Raw genomic sequence first — 24,987 nt, 5'->3', positions numbered from 1 at the left:
ATGTGTGTTTATTGTTTAGTTTGGGGTGGATTAGTGTATGTTCTTTTTTTCTTCCCCCAGACATAGCTTTGTCTCCAAGCTCATTGGTGAATATGTCGTATCTATTAAAACTAGATTACTGTAAATGTACAAAAAATGGCAAATTAGTTTTTTTCATGTAGGGTTAAACTATAACCCAGGAACCCAGCCTGAGAAAAGGAAAGCCTGTAACTACAGAGGAATAAAATCTAATTTTTGCCATAGCATTGTTTCAGAAGGGAAGTACTTCAGCTCTTTTCTTGTGTAGACTACTTCCCCCTCTAACTTGGGAAAAGTAAAACCAATCTCTCTGCCTAGAATAGCAGCAATCCTCTTAGTTACCCCTAGTCTCACATGTTTTCCTAAGTTGCAATTTGAGTGCAAGTTTCCAGTGCAGTACAATACCTATTTGGTAAAGACCAATTACCATAGCTAAATTTACTCAGTACAGAATAGGATTGCATAATGAGCTTACAAAATTAAATGAAAGAAGCTATTCCTCATTTTAAAATGCAATTTCAAAAATTTAAAAAGTAATTTTAAAAGGTATCTTTTAATGCAAACATCTAATTACACCAATTACCAGAAAACTTTCAAAAGGGTTGTAACAGCAGGCATCCTTAACCAGCTGATTTTTCCCATGAGGAGCATGATGGGAAGCTAAAGGAAATTCATATACTATTTTTATAAAGGATTAACATGATTTTACAACTTCCCATCATAGTAAGTCATGTTTGTAATGTTATATAAGTATTATAGCATGCCAGTATTTCTTTTAAGAAAGTATTGCTACTAGCCAGCTATTCTTAGCAAGGTTTCTGGAATCACAAAGACTGTGCCAGGAGCCCAGTTTAAATGATGCTGAGAGGCATTTTAAGAGGAAAAAGAGAAATAAAATTCAGCAAACCCCAGATCAATATGATCAAAGTCCTTCCATTGACATACAGAACATATCAAATGCAAGGTCACTTAATTTCAGTAGCTATACCAATGACTGAAGGGTCTAGCCATCTAAGGGCTACCTCACCACTCCAGTGAGAGCCATGACTGCCATGCAGTACAAACATGGCCAGGTGAGCTGCCAGGTATCCATGGAATTTACTGAGGGCAACCCAGAATTTAGTGTAAATTGTAAAATTACATATAAGAAGTAGTTTAGCCAGGTTAACATGTAACTCACTGAACTCATTACTTGTCAGGTCAAAGGCAAAATTTGCATACATATTTTAGTAACAGATTCTCATGTTCAGCATGTCCAACTGTGACAGAAAGAGTGTTCATCAAATCAATTACTTTTCTTGAAAGTACAGGCAAAAAGTCTAGAAATGGAAACACAGCAAACATTAAGAAAATGTATTATTCTTTATGATTATATAACTGGTCAAAAGGATTTCTCAATTTCTGAAATGATTTACCTGTATCTGTATAAAATTAAAGCTCTTAGCATACATATAAAATACTTTTCTGGGAGAAATAATTAGTATTCCAAACAATTAACTAAAAAAAAGAAATGTTTTGCCTAGTAAAAAGTTAGTTTCTATAAAATTCTAATATTTTACTTCATAATACCATTTGCTTTGAATGTCTACATGTCATATATAATGCAATGTCTTACACTTTAAATCTTTCCGTACATCTTGATGAGCTAGTAAAACAGCTTTCTCTGCTATATTCTCAGAAAAAAATGTCAGCAAACATGCACTGTTCATGTGCAGGTAAATATTAATCAATACACATATAAAATTACTAAAGTCAAGAGGAAAATTCACCTGTATATATAAGTCCACAAATACTAGGGCATCTTTTAACTTCCATGGAACATAGTGGTGTGACCTAAAATTAGAAATTCTTGAAACTTTTGCTACTCCTATACAAAAAGGTAAACCTCATTAAGTGAAAAACACAGCTGTATGAACAAACTAGAACATTTGAAAATGTCCCAGAAAGCAAAGAACTTATTGACAGAACAAAAGTACAACTATATATGAATTTATAAAATTTCCATTTAAATAAATCCTCAAATTCATGTAGATTATAGCCATCAACAAAACATGCATAAGATTCTCAGTTGCTCCAAATATACTTAAGTACATGCATTCACTCACATAAAGCACTCATAATGGAGAGCAGAACATGAACCACCAATTAACTCTTTTGGATACTGCTTCTTTGATTACTTAACATTCAGATCCAGTAAATTTCAGCAATTTCTTTGGTTAAACTATTTCTAGAGCTATATATCAGTATGCAAAAATGGATCTGCAAATTTGTTAGGAGAATCAGCAAAAACATGTTTCAAGCTTAATTATTTGTTGAACAGTAGAGTCTCATAGTAAATGGCATGGGCCTGCTCTCGGAGAATGTGACACATTTCCTGAAAAACTACAGCAAATGTCTTAATCTTTCAATTTTTTATTTCTTCATTTTTAAAATAAGTTTAATAACAATTTCTTAATATGATCTAGCTGTTAGACGCACCGCCATTTTTTTACCACTTCTTAATAGCCTATTTGGCTTATGAAATTTCCATTCAGTTTCTACTAGCTCTCTCAATTCAGTTTATTCCAATAGTCATGATTTAACCAGGTCAACGGACACAAAACAAATAAACAGTAAGTTGCTTGCTGAAATTCACTGATGCCCTCAAAAGCTGTTCTAAAGCATGCATCTATCTCAATGGAAATGCTGGTGTTCTTAATAAAACTGTGAAGTCCAAGAAAGAACCTACAGTCCTGAGACAGCAAAAATATTATGTAGCTTAATGAAAAGCACTCAGCACAGTAACAAGAACTGCTGAGAAGTCAAAGCTGAAAAGATTCTGTTTCTTTCCTTCAGATGTATTTAAATTACAGAGTGAAGGAGCCTGCGTGATTTAGCCTTGTAACTCAAATCTGTTCAACGACTCAGGAGTTTAAGCCATGGAGAGGTTAGTGGAATACAGCAAACTGCAGAGAACAGGGCAGGCACATGTCTAGAAGCCAAAAGACGTAAAACAATAGACTACACAAACTATTAAATCACCCTTAACTTCATAATAGAGATTTCGACATCTATGACTTGCCTCAATACCACTTACTTCTTCCTACCTCAGATATAAATGCTTTAAATACTTATTTATCTATGCAAATCTTTTTCAGCCTCACTAGCGAACTGCTATAGTTCTGCTAGACTAAATTCCTGCTACAAGCAATTATTTTCTATAATTATTTTTGTTTAGTTCATGTCATTTGGGAATTAGTGTAAGCTAAATTAACAAAGATAGTTATACAACACGGTGTTAAAAGCAAACAGAGCATAGCTATATGTATTATATTGTTGTAACTAGTTATCTTGTTCTAAAAATGAAAGTATTTATTCCATTTGGTTTTCACAGGATTAATACACTTACTACATAAAAGCTCTTCTAAACAGTCACAAGATTTTAATGAATTGGGTCTTTGTGATTAGCTTTAGCAGATTATACTGGCAAAGGCGTTTGAAGTCCTTTTCTAACATGAAAACTTTCAAAATTAATGATTTTGCTATCCAAAAACAAACTCAAAATTAGTACCTAGTATCAGAGAGTCATAGAATCATTTAGGTTGAAAACGACCTTTAAGATCATCAAGTCCAACAGTAGACCTAGCACTGCCAAGTCCACCACTAAACCGTGTTCCTAAGCACCACATCTACCCATCTTTTAAATACCTCCAGGGATGGAGGCTCAACCACTTCCCTGGGCAGCCTGTTCCAATGCTTGACTACCCTTTCAGTGAAGAAATTTTTCCTAATACCCAATCTAAACTTCCCCTGGCGCAACTTGAGGCCATTTCCTCTTGTCCTATTGTTTGTTACCTGGCAGAAGAGACCAACCACCACCTCGCTACACCCTCCTTTCAGGTAGTTGTAGAGAGCGATAAGGTCTCCCCTCAGCCACCTTTTCTCCAGACTAAACAAACCTAGTTCCCTCAGCCGCTCCTCACAGGACTTGTTCTCTAGACCCTGCACCAGCTTCATTGCCCTTCTTTGGACACGCTCCAGCACCTCCATGTCCTTCTTGTAGTGAGGGGCCCAAAACTGAACCCAGTATTCGAGGTGCGGCCTCACCAGTGCCGAGTACAGGGGGACAATCACTTCCCTAGTCCTGCTGGCCACGCTATTTCTGATACAAGCCAGGATGCTATTGCCCTTCTAAGGTTACTTCCTCAGATTTTAAGATATCTCCCTTAATCTGAAGACTTCAAATGCAACTAATTCGTTCTCTAAAAGTACATAGCAAAAATTAACAGCTCTCTTTCTTTCCCTTCTTTGTGGTGCCACTGCTACTTGTATTGGGGTTAAGGTTTAAAATGGAATTAGGGCCAACTTTGTTAACAATATTGTTCACATAGTAAGAAAACAAAACAACTACGAAAATAAAACACATCAGCCTTGCTTTGAGCAGAGTTGGACTAAATGATGGGCACAGACCCTTCCAACACAAATGATTCCAGGATTGTTACATGGCAGTTTAGCATTTTACCTTACAAATCATTAAGTATCACTTTAGTAGTGAAGCAAAAAGTAGTCACGTTAGTGTACACATTTTAGATCTATTGAAAATAGGAAGTATTCTAGACACAAGAAATGCAGATCCTGTGTAGAGAACGGAATTCTGCTTTCCCAAAGGCAACAGCTCTGAAAAAGTAAGAAGGGACACTAAACACAAATGTTTTCTATGAGTTTTTAGAAAGGGGAGGCGGCAAAAAAGGAGGTGGCAAAAACAGGTCCTCCTGCATAAATCACTGATGATACAATAACGCGGTATCTTTTCAATGTTTTTAAAGACCTAGACAAACCACAGAGCATGCAGAAAAGAGCTATAAAATTATTCCAGGCTTGAATAGTGAGACCTGGAGGGAGAGATTTAGGTCAGAAATGCTTAACTTTAGTTCAATGAAGTGAGACTTGAGAGATGACTTGACTGTAGTACATATACAAGCATCTCCAACAGGGGAAATACGTCAGTTTTTAAAGACTTTAATCCAGCAGAAAAAAGGCATAACATCACAACCAGTTGGTCCTTGATGACAGACAAACTCAAACTAGAAATAGGTCACCCCCACTTTGATTGTGAGCATCACTGACCGCTGGAAAAAGCTGTGGATGATAGTTCCGAGGCATCCTCTGAAGGCACTGCTGCCTTTCAACTACGGAGCTTAAAATAGAGACAACTGGGTTTAAGTAAATAACATCTTAAAAGGATGTCAGACTACAGCTAGAGGTCTCCATTGACATTAGGCTTTACAGTTATATGAGCTGTCTTACTTCCCCAAACAACATACTCTTATTGCCCTCCTGTCTTAAAATTTGATGTGCCGCCATCCATGCAATCAGTAAATTTTATTTTTTTTGCCTCTCAAGCTTTCCCTTTCCTGTAAGATCTTTCTGAAATCAGTCCCTCTGTATTCAGTCACATGCATCTCTTTTCTCACCACCTTTGCTGCTTTTGTCCTGCTAGTTATGCCAGCCAACACCACCTGTGTCCATTTTCTTCAAGTGACATTTAAAAGAAGTCCTTCAATTTGACTGGACCCCTCCTCTGTTAAATCCTCCTTCTATCATGACATCTATGGTGAAGTGTTTGCTGTTCAGACCCATTTTTTTGTCCCACTCCCAGCAGACATAAAGGACATCTGCTTACTTTCACCTTAGAGTAACTATTATCTATCTGAAGGTTATCATGTATTTCCTGAACTTTTCTCTATAGAGAAAAGTTCAGGAGCACTTTCTATAGAAAGTGCTCAAAGCTGGAGAGTCAGCAATGACAAGACTGAGAAGACTTCTGCATGGCTTTTACATACGACTGATTTATTTTTGCCTCCCAGTAAAACAGCAAACATATTACCACAACATGGCATACTTAACCAACAGACAGCTTGTGATGCACTGTAACCAAGTCCTTTTTTGCAGGCTGTTTCTCACCAGTCCTCCCACGCTGACATAAAAAGTGATATAATTTTCTGCCCAGCAGAATCAGAAAAGTGTTACTTTCATGACCCCATCAATTTTGTTATTGTAGCTAGTCCTGAGAAATAAAATATTATAATACTAACCTTATTCTACCATCAAATAAGTGGCTTAACTTCCATTCATTGTGGCAGCCAAAAGTAATGGAACAAGAGCAATTTTGTTTCTCTTTTTAAAAAATGTAGTGAATTTCCAAACTATGCAAATATTGGGGTTTTGTTTTGTTTGTGACACCAAACATGCTTGCAGTTCTTTAACTTTCAATCATATGAGAGAGAGAGATCAAATATGCAGGAATGTAGTCTGCAACAGTCTGCTGTAAGTCAAATAAAATGTAAATGTAAATCTACCATTTTCAGGCATTTTACATGGCTTATGGAAAACACAAATAAAGCAGTTATGTTTTTTAAAAGATATAACATTTTATACATAAAAAGAAACATTTTTTAAAATAACATATTTTTGCAAAAGTGAGCATGTTCAACACCAAAGCTCTGCACAAAATTTTGGATAAAATTATTTCATACTTGTGTGACTAAAATGTTTATGAATTTATATTGAATTTATCCAAATGTTTTGGCCAATCAGTTGATAGCTTTTGCAAAAGCGATATTCTCAAAATAAGAAGGATCAACTTTTCATTCTGAAGCTGATCTATATTTGTTCTTTTTAAATCATATAATTCTACATAGACAAAACAAGACTATTTTTCCCTCTTGATGTTCCAAAGAAGTTTTGGGGCTTGGGGGGGGTTGGCTGTTTCTTTTGCACAAAAAAAAGTCCAGTATTTTTTGGTTTGGGGAGCAAATAGAAATCCTAGTTACAGACACAGTTCTAGTTGTATCTCTGCATACAGGAATTTTAAATATATTTTAGTTTTTCCCTGTTGTCTTTTTTAAAGCAATTCACTCTATATATGGTTATAGAAAGTTCCTGAAGTTTTTTCCTCCCGAACACTAAGCTTGTATGCAAAATCCTACCACCAACTTCCAGACAACCAGTACCTGAGGGCAGCACCTCTTTCTCTTTTATGTTCCATGCACATATCTGAATGGTTTGTTGACAGCTTTTAGGAGGTTTTACATAGAAAACTATGTCAATACAAAGCCCCTTAAATAAAAACTAAACAAATTAAGCACTAACAAAAATTCTCATATCATCTTATTTTCTGGAAAATGCTTGCATTATTCTACCTCAAATCAAAGCTAAAAACATCACAAATCAGCCTATCAAAGGCAGGGGCTGAGCTGAATTTATAATTTTATAATTTATAATTTTAACATTTCTGACATTAACTAACATTATTTTCCCTCCATTTCTTGTAATCCTACTAGGTTTCTCAGATTGGTTATCACTGATGGAATAAAGGGATTAAAAACACCATTATTTTGCAATTAATACAGATATTTTGATATCAGGGCTTTTTTTTTTTCCTGTGCTGTCTAAATCACTGAGGTGAAAATAAAGGTGTTGACAACCAATACAAACTTTCTATTGCAATGGGATACTATCTCTTTGAATGGTGAATGTTTGTCATACCCTTTAGTTAACAGCCAGATTAGGGAAATGGGAGGGTTAGCACATAAAAGACATTCCTTTCACAGAGTAAAATATTATGAACATTCATTCAAGTTACACATGCCAGTTTTAAAAAAATGTAAATATAGGTGTTTCTTTATGACCAATTAGTAGCAAAACATTTCTTTTACATGCTGGTATGCACTCATGTCATTCAGAAAAGGAAAGAAAATCAACTGACTTAAGTATCTGCAGAACACAAATTGGTTACAAGTTATAAACTTGTATACCGAAGATCCAAGAACAAAAGCTTGCTAAAGAAAAAAAGCAGAAGTGGATTTACATTCAAAAATATGTTACTAACTTGAGTCATTTATAAACTTTAGGGAAGAAAATAATTACCTGGCTCTAGTACTTTTAGAAACTTTTATTATATCTGACATGCATATTTTATCCAGCATTTTTCGTAACAGTCACTTATTTTTGTAGAATAAGAAGCAAGGGAAAGTCCCTCAACATAATTTGATATCAAAATAGTTGCAATGTGAACCAAATAAATGAAACTATACCTAAATTACCTACAAATATTTATATTACATTCCATTTTGAACAAGTTGAAATACAAAATACACACTTAAGACTGAGAGAGGAGTTTAAATTCCTATTGTTTATATTAAATCCCTACTTCATTTTCCACCTAGCAACTGTTTTAAGTGTCCTTAAAGCACTGTTATTAAGTGCAGACATTATAGATCCAACATTAGATTAGAAACTCCCTACCCAATCTACTTCTATCTCTGGAAATAAAACTATCACTGTTTTACCTACCTACATATAATCAGAACTGTGTACTATGGGCCATAGAAATGCAAATCTTACCAGCAAACGTGTCCTCCATTGAATCTTAGATTCCTCCTAAAATGCCAGAAGAGCAGGTACTTCCAATACCACAGAAAGTCTGCACGCTGCACTTGTCCAAACTAACAGTCAGGCAACAGCTGCTCAGTTTAAAGCTACAAACTGTGGCAAAAGGCATAACTGACATGCCTTGTGTAAGCCATGAAGAAGACATGCATTTGGCTGGCTCACTGAAAGGTCAGGTTACCCACCTCCCCAGACAGACGTTGAAACACTGGGATTCGAATGGAAGGAAGTTTAGAAATTAAGGACGAGCATACATCCTGCTAAGACTAAAAGCATTTGATTTTGACAGCAGAGTTATAAACAAGAGTGATTTAAATTCTGCTGGATTTTTGTCTTTAAATATATTAAGAAATAAGTTAGCCTACCCCCAGGCTTTTGTAAAAGTTATATTTATATCAGTGTTGTTTAAACAGGCCAAAAGCAATAAACGGAGTTAGTTTTGTTTTAGGAAACTTCAGCTGAAGCATTGCAAAAACAGCGACATGGGTTTCTTTATTAGCAAATGCCCTACCTTGACAGCTATTATGCACTCTGCACTAGAGTCCCTAATAACAGGCAATAGCATTAGCTTTAACAGGACAAAGGGCTATGACATAGGCAACAATCCAAAAAGGTTTCTTTGAGAGGCAAAGAAGAAGACGACCTCCCCGAGGTTTCCAGAAGTGTGATTAACTGTACAGAAATTACAAATAGAGGGACCTAAAAAGACAGCATAGCCTTTCAGGCTGCATCTATGTTAGTAAACTACATAGACACCAAAACTCTGCCTTGATCCCAGCAGCCATTAACACCAGACCTTGGCATTTTTACCATTTCTTTTCTTCATTCTAACCTTAGCCTTGTCTACACACAGTTTACATCCCTTTTACAAGCAGCAGGACTACATCAGTGAAAAGTTAGTTATGAAATTTGCTAGAGTACACAAGACTGAAAAACAATACACTGCCACAAGAAACCCTTCTCCATTTCCCCAGGAAGTCTGAGAGCGATCTGTGCAGAACTGGAATGCGAGCAGTACACTTAGAGTCACTTTGTTTATACGGTGAATATACCTTGTCTGAAAAACCTCTACTAGAGGAACGATTGTGGAACCCAGCCAATGCACCATTAGTTTTTCATTGAAAATACCAGCATATTCTTTCTTAATTGGAAGAATGACAATTTAGTGTTGGTTCCAACTTGCAGCTGAAAACTAGCATGCTTAGATTTCTGAAAAATTCATGTTAAATATGATAATATAAGGACCCCCAAGGGGATACAGTATAGAATTTTAAAATTAATTTTATTTATAAATATCAGTTTTATTAATCCTATCTCCCTACAAAAATACAAAATAAACCATCAGATTAAACATTTCTCATCATTACAGGGTCAATACTAAAGAATTTTCCACTAATTATAAAAGCAAATATCTGAAAACCTAAAGGAAAAATCAGAATGTTCTTGATTCTACAAAGAAAACTGTACAGTATTATCTTAGAATTTAAGCCCCCAAAATTATGTCTGGATATAAATAAAACAGCATTATCCTACAAAAGTTGATTTTCTTCTAATTTGTTTCCTAGAAACAAAACTTCAAGGGAATCTTTGGAGATGACTCTTGAGTCGTCTTGAGGCTTGAGGTCCTTGGGGTTTTTTGCTTATGATTGACATGCTAACATAAACATACCAAAAAAGTTCCATTCTACACTTCAAAAGTTCCCATGCACCCTACTTTTACAAGGCCCATTCAAAAAAATGTTCAGACCTCTAAAATAATAAACAATAATAAGCAGTTTAGGGATTAAATATCTGCACTTAGGATCCCATTTCATTTTTTCTGAGGACTAATTACTCTTCATAAAAAATAACAAGTTTGATTTTGAAACTAACATCACTTTGCAGCACAAACTGCTGCTCTCAGCATTCATCCATAGACATTAGTATGTCCTTCATTCCCTTCCTCACAATAAAGCTCTAATATCATAGACTCATTCTGTGAATTAAACACTTTTTTCTACTGGTGGAAACAACATCTATAGACTACCAACAAAAACATTGCTGTAAGCAGAGACTCAGCTACACAAGTTGAAGGATCATCAGTGTACCAAACTGCCACATAATATTATTGGAACTAAAATCTATACAAAACCACCCCAAACTCAGTTCTGTTTCTTAACTGCTTAGCTCTATACACTGGTTAGGATATCCAGATCCATGCAAACATGTACTTTCCTGTACCATGAGTATGATACCTGTTCTGTTCAAAGGAGCAATTTTACAGATGAAAATATTTTTAATTTTTTTACTTAGATTAACTTCAATCTACTGCCTGGATCAACTACGCATCTTCTAATCTTGCAGTAATATACCTTACTGAACCCAGAAAGAGGACTATAAGGACGAGACAAACTATGCTGGCAGAGCTTAATTCTTTGTGCGTACAATGTATTAAACATATTGGATTAAAGGAAGTTTTTGTTAAATTAATGTTGGCAAGGATTCTCCTTAGGTCCTTCTCCTACTGCCCTTGCTGTGACCGACCTGGCTGCAACCAGGCCTGACCAGACAGTGACAGGTCCAGAAGACTGACTGAAGTGATCTCGCCCTTCTGCCAGTTTATGGAAACAACCATCGTAGCCAGCTTCAGATGGTCCCAGGTGTCCCTTGGCTACAGCTCTTCTCCCAATCTTTCTCCTTCTTTCTGCCATCTCAGCCTTGATCTGTGCTTCCTGCCATGTCACTCCTAATTCTGCCCCTGACCAGATGACCTGCAGTTGTTCCTAGTCTTCCTGATCTACATCCTGGAGCCAACCAGGTAGCATGAAATCCTTGGTTTCCTGACCCACACCTTTGCCTCAGGCCACATTATCTACTTACTGTCTGACGTATCTGCTGGATTTTATTTCCTCTCCTACAGTGTGTTGCCTGACCCATTTTCTTACCTTAGATTCTGGGCCTGAGACACATTTCATCTTTTCAGGTCTTAATCTCAGCTCATTTGGCTTTATCCCTCACTCTAGCTGGTCTTAACCTTTGGGCCCAAAGGTTAAGCAGACCACAGACCGGCTAAATCACGTTGGCCTTCCTCAGTCTGTGCACATAAAGCTTGTATTGCCCATGACTTCTGATGTATAGCTGTCAGACAACCGCCCCAGCTTCAGGGATCCTGGAATTTCCCCAATATTGTAACAATAAGCCTTGTGCAAAGGGTACAAGAAACAGCACTGGGAAAAGCCACAGAGACCTGGGTCGTGTTTGCTGCCCAATCTTTGCCAATGGCAAAATCTAATTACAGAAAAAGGGTAGTCTCTGAATACTGAGGGATGAAAGAAATAAGTTTTCTTAAGACCAAATAGTCTGCCAGCATGTTCACAACAAATCAGTTTCCTTCTGTTCTTGGTCAAAAATTGCTGTTGTCTTCTCAACAAGTTCTGAGTAACCTTTCTCTGGAAGATGAACAACAGTGATCAAGGACGTAGTCTGATATATTGGGCTTAAACACCTTTGAAAGATGCTAAAGTGAAAAGAATATTGGTACGAAATGTTTGCTGTCTGGTCCATCCTCAGACACCTCTTTTTATTTTTCTTTTGTTTTTCTTAGATTACAAAGCTACGGAAGTTATCGTCGTAATGGGGTTCAGTGGCAGGGGCAAAGGGAAGGAAGGGTACAAGTTTCTTTCCAGCAATGAGTCTGGACACAGGAATCAAATACAAAGCACAAACATTTTCACATACCCTAGTTCCTTCCTTAAAATTTGAAAAAAAGACCCAAGTCTTTGTTTTACTTTCTCTAAAAAAATTGTCATCACCACATGAACTGTGACAGTGACTGAGTCTTCAAATATGATTCTAGCGAAAGTTCTGGCCCGTTAACAAGTATTCAACAACAAACTTCTGTAACAACCAATTTGTAAGAAACAGAACAGGCTGGGAAGCAGGATTTCCTTTCTACAGGAAGAAATCTGGTTTCAATCCAAATCCCATTGAAAGACATTCTCAAAACTTCTTACTAACCAGAAATTCTGAGTTACATAGAGAGGTGCTACAACAGTGCAGCTGAAATGTCTTCAGTGCTCATACGTGAAAATTATGTTCTCTGTAGTAACAAAGACGCTGACAAGGATGTGAATGTCACTGACCAGCTGTGGGAACTCCAGGCATCTGTGGTTCCCGGGAGTCCACTCTCAGACTGTCCCTGTGCTACCGGGACCACAGTCACAGCTCCTCAGTCGGGAGCCTGACAGCTCTGTGAGCCATCTGAGAGCAGGGCTTGCAGGCTCACTGCTCCAGGCCCAAGAGATGAGTCTCCTACAGAGCAGGCTCTACATGAGTTTTTAAAGACTCTCAGTCCCAGGTCCACGTGACTGGGAATTGTGGCTTCAGAGGTCTGGTATGTTTGGAAGCCTCCTCTGGAACTAACAACACTGGCAGCTGATCTGCCCTCAAGACCATCCTAGCCCTGGGGACTCAGAGCATTTAGGGTCCTTAGCTACCGAACAAAACCTTAGAACAGTATTTCCTGGAGTTGGACAACTCGTGACTGTAAGGTTCATTGCTCAGGTCACTAAATAACTCCTGAAGGACTGAACACGAAGAACCCAAAATGTTCTTAGTGCTAGGGAGACATAAAACCAGGAGCATATCCCAGCATTAGGGACTCTGTGTTTGCAGGATCCCTATTTCTGGGGCAGATATTACATAAAATCCCTAACTACAGAGCATATAAAGGTTTTGAGAAGTCTTCCTTTTAAATCATGAAGGACACTCCCCATTAAGGTAATGGGTTTCTCTTTAAACAGATTATGCAAGAGAGTGCTGAACTTTATCTCCAGGAACTGCAAACATTTTGAAGGAGAAGTAGTGGAATGTTGTCTGGTCCAGAAGAGGTCCTCCAAACATAAATCCGACAGCCCTTAAGATCTTTTCAAGACTAGCTGATACAGACTGGTTTTAATAAACAAATTCACTTTCACTTTTGAAGCATTTTAAGAACTGTCTTGAAAATCATTCCAAGTGCAGCAGTAATTACTCTACACAACCATCTAAACTGCTTCCACAGTTTCATGTCTGTACTGAAGCTTAACTTGTAGCAAAGCTGAGGAATGATTTTACCTGGTGGAACATATACATCTACTTGACACGGACCTTGATCTCATGTTACATGTCTTTGGCACAAGGCTGGATATACTGCAACAAAATCTGTACGTGGGCTGCCCCTTAGAGCAATTCAGAAATCATGAAGTGTGGAATTCAGTAGTCCACCCACTCTATGTCCCCTGTACATCAGTTTTCTACTGTTTTCAGAGTGAACTTAAGCTATTGGTCTGAGCTGTAACTTTCTAAATGGCTTGAGACTTTCTTACCAGAAAAACTTCATTCTCTTTCATACTGGTGTACTAGTGATCAACACAGGTGCACAAAGTGGATTTTTTTTTTATTGGTAAGAAAAAAGGAAGAGTTTTGAACACTTTCCCTGAGAACCTCTCTGCTCTGTAAAAAGCATCTATTCCCAGTCTGAATAGAGGAGGTCCATACACCATGTTCCATGTGCTACTGTGAGGGCTTCAGTGACTAGATGAGAGGGCAGGAAAAGAGCTTTGTGCTCTGCTGGCTGTTTGAACTGTTTTGGATAAGGTATAACAGTAAGTCATTATGCTCTAGACAAAAAATAGGGACACTTTTGTATATTTTCACAATTTCAGAAAAAAAAAATAGTAAGAAGCTTGTGTGAGTGAAGCACTTTGGTACAATTCTGAGTTTAAAAAAAAAAGGCACTAAAAATGCAGTTCCTGCAAAGCCAAAAGGCATGAGGGGAAGCAACCAGGCTCTATACCTGCTGCCCAGCCACGTGCCCATTAAGTCATATTCTCTAGTTTACAGTCATGCATTTAACAACATGACTACATTGAGCCTATAAATGAACTTCATAATAAAACACTAAAGATTAGCTAACTTGTTTATGATAATTATTTTTACAAGTAGAATAAAAACCTTACCTTTCAGTTTCAGATGGAAACTTTTTCTGAAGAGAGCTACCACCCTCACTGAAAAAATTGCACGGGTGGATTACTCAACTTTTCCTTTCAGTACAGTCACACATTTGTTCGTTTCTACTCCCTCCTCCGTGACAGCACAAGAAAAGAACCTCCAAAAGAACATGGTCAGTAGACAATATTCCCCAACCCTGAAAAAAAGGTTTGACCAAGCTATTTCCTAATTTGGAACAGAAAGAACTATACTTATTTAAAAAAAAAAAAAAGTCTTAAAAGCCAGCAAACTGAAGCCTACAATTTTATGTTTACTTGCAAGGTAACTCATTTAAAATAAATCTTGTTTCATATACATTATTAAAAGACCTTTTTCTTCAAATCATTTGTCACTGGTAATTTTAAAGTAAGACGCATATACAACCCTCCTACTCCCAAATGTTTTACAAAATAAAACTAGAATTACCCAGATAATCCACATTTTTCCTCTTACACTTAACAATATATTTGCATAATGCCTGCACAAAGGTAATGATATGTTTAAATAAAATACATGACAATTTATACAAGCATTAAAAACTAAAATATTAATCACAGCATGTTTTAACCACAGTTGTATTTTGCCTATGTTATAGGTAAACATTTTGATGAAGGCCTATTAACTCATTGAACTGAAATGCATAATACACATAAGAATATCTAAGGCAATTTAGAGATCTCTAACTCAGGACAGAATTTGACAAAATGAAGCACTCAATGGCAACAGTAGGCCAAGGTGACTTTGCCCCTTATTGTTCCCCTCTTTTACAGGATTTTTCGAAGTGAAATCAGTTTCTAGGAACAAGAACCCAGGAAGAAGAGAGTGATGATAGCTGATGCCGGCATTGCCACTTACCATCAGTTCAGAGCCTCAGATGTGTAAACGTTTACTCTAATATGCAAGAGTATTTGTCATTGTCTAACACTGTAAGTAGTAACATGCAATACAGCAAGTCTTCAACAGCACCTTGATGTAGCACACCTTTTACAAGGTAAAGGTCTGTTGAATTGGATCCACCACAAAAATGTTTTACTGTAATTACGTCATAATAATTCACCACTTCTTTCAGCTTTTATTTACAATGTTTTTATGCATTATAACGTTTATAGGACACAAAGGAAGCCTGAGTTCAAATTTCTGAGTGGCAGAACAGTAACTAGATAGTTCAACAACTCTTTTATTTATGCTTTTATAACATTGCAAATTACCTCTGCAGATATTTTAAAATAAATTTATATAATCTTTTGTTTTCATAATGCATTCTAGTTCCACCTATGCCAGTGCTATTGGTATTCACATTTTCATTTGTTAGTGGTTCCTTTATTTCAAGTAATCAACATAATTGCTGCGTTTGGGCATTCCTGCCCCTGCATAGTGAAGTATGGTGCAACGATGCTCAAAATACCATCATCTCAGCTAGTGCCATCACCAGAAAGGGTTATATTTTGAAGGATTATTAACTGGGGCTGCCTATATTGTTTTCAAACCAACCACTATAGGGGATTTCCCTGCATCATGAGAATACTCCAGTTCAGATCTGAATGAGTCAGCAACAGGTCGTGTCTCTACACCGCACCATCCTGCACAAACCAGACGTCTATAATTTCTTTCTTTCTGAAAGAAACAAACATCACATCGGTGCTGTCCTGTACTTCCATCGGGACCTTTATGCTTGGACCTTTGATTGTACTATGACATCTTCCTACATTGCAAATCCTTTTTCAAGTACAATTTTAAAGGAAAAACTGTAAGACAGGTTCTAATACAAAAATTAAAAAATAAATAAATGCAAGACAAAGACCTGAGAACTAATGCTTAAAGTTTTTGTGGAAGCAAGCCAACACTTGAAAACCTGTCCTGTCACAGCTTGTCAAGCACAGTAACCAGAAACATTTGCTATTCTTGATCAAAACAGTAGAAACAAAAATCAGAGAAGGGTTCTTCCCTCCATTCATCAACAGGCTGAGCAACATGAAGAAACCCAACCTAAAAGGTAGAATGCTCATTTCCGGTTGCCGATACTAACTCAGGGCAGTGCACAGCACTGGAATTACGACATGGGCACTCACAACCTCTGACTGTCAAAGCAACTATTTATTTTCATCTCCCTGGTCTCTCTGCAATATATGATACTCTTAACTTAGACATACTGCTGTCTTGTCTGCGAAAGGTTGGTAGGGCCCTGATGAAATGTGCAACACTTTGAACTGTTTCTGGAGGGCTACAAACCGCAAGTGCTGATGGAAATATCACCTTCACTATTGTACCGGTTTTGGCTCGGTCAGAGTTAATTTTCTTCATAGTAGCTCACATGGTGCTATGTTTTGGATTTGTGACCAAAACAGTGTTGATAACACAGGGAAGTTTTAGTTATTGCTGGACAGTGCTTACACAGCATCAGGCCTTTTCTGTTTCTCATGGGCCCCACCAGCGAGCAGGCTGAGGGTGCACAGAAGTTGGGAGGGGATGCAGACAGGACGGCTGACCCCATTTGACCAAAGGGATATCCCATACCATATGACATCATGCTCAGCAATAAAAGCTGAGGGAAAGAGTAGGAAGGGGGGGGACTTTCGGAGTTATGGCATTTGTCTTCCCAAGCAACCATTACATGTGATGAAGCCCTGCTTTCCTGGAAAGGGCTAAACATCTGCCTGCTGATGTGAAGTAGTGAATGAATTCTTTATTTTGTTTTGCTTGCACGCACGGCTTTTGCTTTATCTATTAAACTGTCTTCATCTCAATCCATGAATTTTTGCACTTTAACCCTTCCAATTCTCTTTCCATCCCATCTTGGGGGGGAGTGAGTGAGTGCAGCGTGGTGCTTAGCTGTCTACCAGGGTTAAACCACAACAACTATTAAACCACATCAGGATCAATATATTCCCTTTTCAACACCTCCAAGCAAATACTAAGTGAAGTTCCAAGGACATGCTGTATCCTGTGATAAATCCTCCATTGCATTTGACAACAGAGTTGTTACCAACGTCAATTAAAAGTTCTCAGGTTTAGATGAGATTAGCTTATGGCTGAAGTTAAATCCAGCAGTAAGAGAGGACGTTGGAGAGATGAAAATAACCTTTTATCAATCTGCATGGACAGGACAATTTTCGTTCTTAAAAGGTACACACTCATGAATGATAACCACACCTCTGAATTCAGAATACTGTTGGGTTCCTTGCTTATGCTACTGTCTCAGTTAATAACATTGCCAAGTAACACTCTGTATATGTTTTTAGAGAGGACCCTGTACTGCTACCTTTGTAATTTCTAAGATACATTAAATCACCGTGATATACCTGAACATGAACCTTCCACATCCAGAAAACTTCAATATCCTAAAGCTGCAGCACGTCTTCCTCAACAGAGACCACTACAGTAAGTCATACCTAGACCACTACAGTAAATCAACTCTCTACTATCTACACAGGTCGTCTGTAGAACTGCAAATCAAATCAAAGACCTTTGCCTTTTCTTTAAGGTCTCACTTGCTTGGGCTCAGAATACAACAACAGAAACATACACCATACAATACAGGCATCGCAGAGATCACCAAACTAGTGCAAAGTGTGCTGGTACACAGAGCACACATGTGCAGTCACTAGCTCAGACTCTATAAAAAGGTACAGCCATATTAGCACGTCAGTGAGCCTGAGCTAATTACTGCTGCTGCTTCCAGTTTCAGAACTCAGTTGGAGCCTGCAGCTCTACAGTGACAGTCACCAGCTGGGCTTTTCAGGCACCGCAGCAACATGTCCCATGGGAGGCTGACATTTGCACTCAGGGGGCAGAGCATTCTTAAAGTCTCCATCAGGTCTGGGGCATCAAAACCCTGTGCTCTCTTCTCCCACTCTGTAGGAAGAAGGTCCGCCACACTGCACCACCAAGTACATGACTCAGTTCTTTTAACCTTGCTTTCCAGAGCTGTGGCAGGAATGTAGGTGTTTATTTTTCTAAAGCACTCATCTCCGCACAACAAATAAAAACCAAACAAAATAAAAAGGAAATACCCTACCAAAACAGGACACTGTACTGAACATATCTCTGTCTCTCACAGAAGATGAGGGTATGTGAAGCTTAGTAATGTTAGTCAACATACTACTGAAATTCACTCAGATGCTACAGTTTGCCATCTGTACCTGTTGTTCTTATACCATTTTAGTGCCTCTCTCTGCCATTTGATTCACCTAAAGAGAGACTAATTAAAACTAGATAGGGCCACTCTTTGGGATAAAAATAAAACCACCTGATCCGAGCACAAACTATGTAATTATTTGTCTGTAAAAACGAGGTCAGTATCTGTACCAGCTAAGGAACTGCACTGAGAATTCTGTACTCGTTTTGTCATATTCCTGTAAAATTTTGGACAAGCCATGATATCCACATGCTTCAATTGTACAACTGAGATACTACACCCTTTTATTACAGTATATCAGATTATGATAAATCCCCAAATGCTTGAATACCTTAGGAAATATTCTAGGCATTAATTAAAAATGAATTTAAAATGCAGTTACTATTCTGTACAACACCCTGTTTTAATGAAATTATTTGTACCAAGAATGCCTTTGTCCTGTTTAACTTCCAAAACTGACCAAACTAAATCACATAATGGTATTCTTATTGCATAAGACGACGATCAGCACGGAAAGTTAGTATGTAACTTCCATCCTCCAAGAGGCATTTTCCACATAGACAATACCCACGTTATTTGAAATGATCCAATACTAGAAAGACGATGGATCTGGGAGAAGACCAACAATAGATCAGTAATGAATTGTACAGACTTACCACACAGTGCTATGCTGACAGCTAGTTGTATAATGACAACAATAATAACCGAGTGGAGTATATTCTCCTTTCTTAAGTTCTGAACCAAGCCAGCCCATGAGCAGGAGCACTTGGTAAATGAGAAATACTATACAAAGGAACACCCTAACAGCAATGCCTTAGGCATTAACTTTGAATGCAGACAGGAACGTTTCTAAAAAGAAAAAAAAAACCTGAAAAGGTATGTTTTGTAATAAGAATCTTTTCAGTTTTGCATGCATTTTTACTCTATTAAACTAACATAGCTAGTCATTATGGCACATAATGATTGCAAAGGAAAATATTTGAAAACATGAAAACATTTTTTATCTGTTAACTGCATATATGAGTATATAAACTACAGAATATTATATAGTATTATATATTTTGCAATACACCCTATACTTAAAGTGGACAGGGTTCAAAAAATTAAATCTTCATTACCTTTAAGCATTGTTCTTCCAGTTGATCCTCCGAAGATATTTAAAAGACCACTTCTTGCTCCTAATGATGTAGTTGCTTCTAGTAAAGCACCAGTTATATAGTTAGAGAGTGCAGTCCTCTGTAAAGTGGCACGATATTGACAGTAAGCACCTGTTACACATGGTTTTACACAAAAACCATCACCTTTGCATACACAGCGTGTATCAAACGTTGGGAGCTTTCTCAGAAGATGAGGAAAATATTCAAAAGTATCTTCTGCTCCTTCTTCTTCTCTCACTGTATTGAAGATCTGTGAAGAATGCAAAAGCATGAACTGTTAGTTCATTTGCTTAAGATAATAAACTGAACATCAAAAAATTCCAAATTAGCATGACTTCTTGTAAAGTTCAACAGCCTCTGCAAAAAGGCACTGTGTTAAAACACTGTATTTATGCATTAAACATGAAATATCTATGAATCAAAAACAGATTTGTAAAGATTTTGAGTAGGGTTCCCAAACAGGCTATTAATAAGATGGCATTCTGGCTTTCAATCTATGGTTAAAAGCATTCTAATGAAAACCAGTTTCAAGGATCACCATTAGACAAAAAAATGCCACACCAATAAATCTGGTCAACATTTAAAATAAAGAATATACACAAATTTATTTATAAGACTATTATATCTACTGTACTTTCAGTAAAGTCTTACAGATATTAGTAGCAGAAAAACAGATCTACTCAGGGTTTGCACTTTTTTGTGCTGAGTGGGGCGGGTTTTTGCAAACAGAAATGGTTTTAATCACTGTGAGCAATCTTTCAAAATGTTCTGGTGTCACGTTCACTGCATTACTTCCAGCCTACGCACAGGTCCTCTATCTAATATTGGTTTAGTACTCTTTTTCCAATATTTGTGCTAACACACTAATGAGCTTCAGTCTGTGGCTTAGCAACTAAGTAATGTTTGCTTATTTAAAAGAGCCTAATGATCAAAGCAAGAATCTGGAAGAAATCTTTTCATTTAGTATACAAGGAGAGACATGAGTCTTTGCATTCTTGTATGCTGACTTACTGATTTACATTAATAATTTGTTTCAATGATCTGTGCTTTGTAATTACAAAGTATAAACTACCAAACTAAAAATTAACATAGGGAAAGGTCATTATAACTGTTACCAGGACAGGTGCTGAGACAATTTTCACGAGGTTGTTCCCCATCAGTCCTTAGATGTGCATAAGAAATAAGCTGATGGCTTAATGACTGGTTTTTGTTATTAATGGCTTGTTTCTTGTTGCCATCCTTCCCCACATATAAAAAAAATACAGCTATCTATCAACATGGCAGAAATCGCATCCAGTCCTACGATGCGAGCACACGTATGCTCAGTCAAATGATAAGAAACTGTTTACATAGTCTGTGCATGTCACATGTCAGAGGCACCGGCACCCTCACCACAGGACACATACGTGCCCAGCCATGTAACCATGGAGGGAAGCGGCTCCCGGCACAGCGGTCTGCACACGTGTCCACTTCTGCCCTAAGACCTGCATTTATCCTGCCATATAAGTGAGGAGGGTTCAAATGCCCTGCTCCCACGAAGTATCTCACCTTCTACAAACAGAAGTTGTGAATGATGATGTAATTCTTTCATCCAGGTAAAGAAATTGAGAATAGCAGAAGCTTTGATTCAGCTACTAAATTCAAAATCTGGCAAACTGTTTACCTCTTATTTATTTTTTGCCATAAACCAGAAAATCAAATACAATGCAATATTTATTAAAGTACATATTTCTTAGCTTTAATTTTTGTATTAAAAATTTCTTGGGAAAAACAGTAAAATTTTATTCAAAAATATAATTTATTAACTAGTAATGTAATTCAATGATTTGAAAGAGAGCACTGACATATTTATTAACATAAAAAAAAGTCTTTCACATGTTGGCTATGATTTAGATAACTCAATTCCATTAGAAATATGACTTCCGTGATTCATTACACAGTGAAATGCTGTGGTATCTATCTCCCCCCGCAAATTTTCCAAAATGTATTTGGTCTGAAGCCTCTAGAAATATTAATACTTTACTTGAGCCTCTTTATCTTTTTTTCCTTGGTATATAACAGTTTTATGGACTCGTAGACTCTCAGTAAGAACACTGCTTGTCTCCACTTTCATTCAGAAAGAAAGTGTACTCTTAGAGTGCACGTCATCTGGATATGTGCAGACCTTTTAATCAGGTAAGTGTCTGCAAGGAACAGTGGGATGTGCATATGACTCACCTTTCCAAAAGGTGTACTGTAAAACAGTGAATCTGCCTTATGCATGGATTATGAGTGTGTCACATGTAGCAGACATAATTAGTCTTTTTAGCTCCCTAAAAAAATATTTAGTTAATGAAAATAATTTAACTAGTCAAAACTGCAGTTACCTTCCAAAATATTTTTAAAATTGGGTCCTGCAACTTACAAAGGCATGTTCTGTTGCCTACACAACTAAAATTTCTTTCAGCTGCCAAAGCAAAGAAACCATTTGTTGACAGAAAGAGGCGACAGTGTTTTGCTGGAGAGATTATACATAGAATAATGGTGTTAATCTCTTTTGTATAAAGTAGACTTCAGGGCACTAGCTGTCTCCAAAGACTGCGCTTCATATAATATTTTCAAATGCTGTTTGTTTTGATGTGTTAAAGCTCTGAATGTGTTACTTCTGCTGCACACAGATGAGGTTATGAAAAAACACAGCCTTACAATGTGTATACTTATCAGCCACTGAAAAGAACTGAAACAATCAGAATAGGAACATATCCCTCAGGTAACTGATAGGGAAAATCACCTTTCAGTGAGGTTGCACCAGACAACTGGAGAAACTTAATCTTGCCTGGAAGACAAAAAAGTTGATTCCAAGACAGGGCTTACACTTCATCCTGGCACATGTAGTTATATTGATCTATATCATTACCAAAGAATGATTATGGTAATTAAAAATGAATGTGAACCAAAAAGAATGCAGCATTAAACCGACAACTACCTGTCAAAAAACAATGATTCACAAGGGCGTATTGCTCCTGATTCACTTTTGCCTTCCACATCAAATTAAAGACTTCAAAGCCATCTGCAGTCTGATGCTGCAGTATTTCACATACTACGTATCGAGCAGTAATACACAAGAAACTAAGGACAGTATCTGGATCTAAAAGTGTTGCGATATTAAATGTACTTCAAATTTCTTTTTAAGTAGTGCAAAGTACTGACACAGGAAGGAGTTTAAGGTGAACTTTCTTATCTATACCACTGTAATGAGCACACATATAAATGGTAAAATTTATATGCAACTACAGTACCTCAAGATCTACTTTAGACAATAAAAGCATACATTCTAATACTTTTTCTTTTCTCCTTTTTTCCCCATGATACTTTTGAAATAAGAAATGAGCTGCAATAGGTTACTCCATATACTTATACAGCATTATTTCAATGAAAGTGTACTATGGCTTTGATGGATTTTTACTTTCTTCTATTTTTTAAACAGATTCTAATGGTAAGTAAAAAGAATATAAAAATTACTTGCAACATAAAATTTTCCAGAAGACTACAGAAGAAAAACATGTACTCCAACTCAAAAATGAAAATTAGCATGAAAATAAAGATTAAATTCAGGCAGAATTCCATCCTTGTAGTTTTACAACCAAGTCCATATTTGGCAAATAAATGGAAATAAAATAGATCTTTTCAGCTCTTAATAATGTATGCAATAAATCACCAAAACTTTACTTTAAAAAAACCTCAGTTTTGCTTCTAGTAACTTAGAATGGTATCTGCAAGTTAACTTATTGATAACCTTCAGGCAATAAAACTTTCTTGCAGTGACAACAGACATATTTTGTTAAGATATTCTTTAAAAATGACTATAACAAGTAACTCATGCTGGCTTTGAAACTATTCTGCATTTTTCTCTTATAATCTTTTCTTCTGTTTAATCCTCACTACAATTGCAAATTGCATTATGTCCTTTTCTCCACACACGTTACTGTAGGTTTACTACATAAAAGTGGCAGAAACCTAAACACCATAGCCATTCTTAGCCCTACAGTTTGTGACAGATATTCCCCCAAAATGAAGCTGGAATTCATGGGTGATGCTGTACTGGAAATACTGGATATAGAAATTCATAAAAATAATTGTTCTGATTTCTTACTTAAACTTACATGTATCTCTTCCTGTTTACTGTAATCTTTTATCTGTTTCTCTTTTCATGTTTTTTCTACCTTGGGTATTTAGCTTAGAACCTGGGGGCATGTTATCATTTTGCCAAACATCTAGCAGCTGCTCGGTGCATATGAAACCCAGAAACTGGAATTAAGAATGAACCAAAGATTGCTGTTATTAGAAAGCAGGCTTAATTTCTCTACCTTTATTATAATAATAAAGAATACGTGTACCCAAAAAGTTCATTGTAAAGAACAGCCATGAAAAATTATGCTTATTGCTACTACGCTATAAAAATAACAGAAAATAGGCTCTAATGGGGTTTTAATAATTCATTGCATTGTTTCTGTCCAAATGCTTTCTAAAAACCTCCATTGACATATCCTGAATGATCCAAATGAAAACACTGAAACGTAGAAGGTGTATGTATATATATGCTCGGTTGGTACTATGCATTCCAGTCTGATTTCCTGGCTGTTTACCTACAGAGCATTTCTACTACAGAGGGCTGCCGATAGCCCGTGTGCAGCATTCCTGCGACACAAAGCCTTCATTTGTTGCACGTTTTTAAGGCAATTTTAAATGCCTGTAAACCAGAATGGTACATTAGCAAGTAATAACTCTCAGGATGGCATGTCTTGAAGATCACTTAAATATCTCCTTTGAAAACACAAAAGTTTTACAGAACATACAATCCTAAACACAATTAATAACATCACAGGAAATGCTGCTCTTTCCAAATTTGATCTGTTCCAAGAGAAATTTCATTCAAATGAGTAAATTCTGATGGTGATTTTTCATTTTGGCACTGCAGGTTTTTCAGAGGAAAACCCTCATTAATATCGACCAAATGAAGCTAACAGTGACCTCTTGGAAGTCATGACCAAGAACCAATCCAATCGTTTTTACATGAATTTATTCCACAACAGTGTAATTCAAATACCTATAGCATGGAATACAACAGCAGTCTGCTATGAAAAAAAGCACTTTGGGCAGAAAGAAAGGAATATATAAAGTGAACATGGGTGGAGGGGAGGGGGCCTGAAAGAGGAAATACACTTACCAGAATGAGAATTTGCTCAAAACAAAAGAATA

The 24,987-nt window shown here is 36.9% G+C and overlaps 1 protein-coding gene across 1 annotated transcript in view; it reads right to left on the bottom strand.

Annotated features, from left to right (window-relative positions):
- PLCE1 (phospholipase C epsilon 1) overlaps positions 1-24,987 on the bottom strand; it is a 167,816-nt gene that overhangs the window by 75,932 nt on the left and 66,897 nt on the right. The window contains 1 exon segment of the mRNA XM_082309577.1: positions 19,711-19,999. Coding sequence (XP_082165703.1) covers positions 19,711-19,999 — 289 coding nt within the window.

The sequence above is a fragment of the Platalea leucorodia genome (assembly GCF_965183815.1).
Source record: "Platalea leucorodia genome assembly, chromosome: 4".
Classification (NCBI taxonomy): domain Eukaryota; kingdom Metazoa; phylum Chordata; class Aves; order Pelecaniformes; family Threskiornithidae; genus Platalea; species Platalea leucorodia.
The sequence above is the reverse complement of the archived record's forward strand: the minus strand, read 5'-3'. Positions and strand labels throughout refer to the sequence as shown.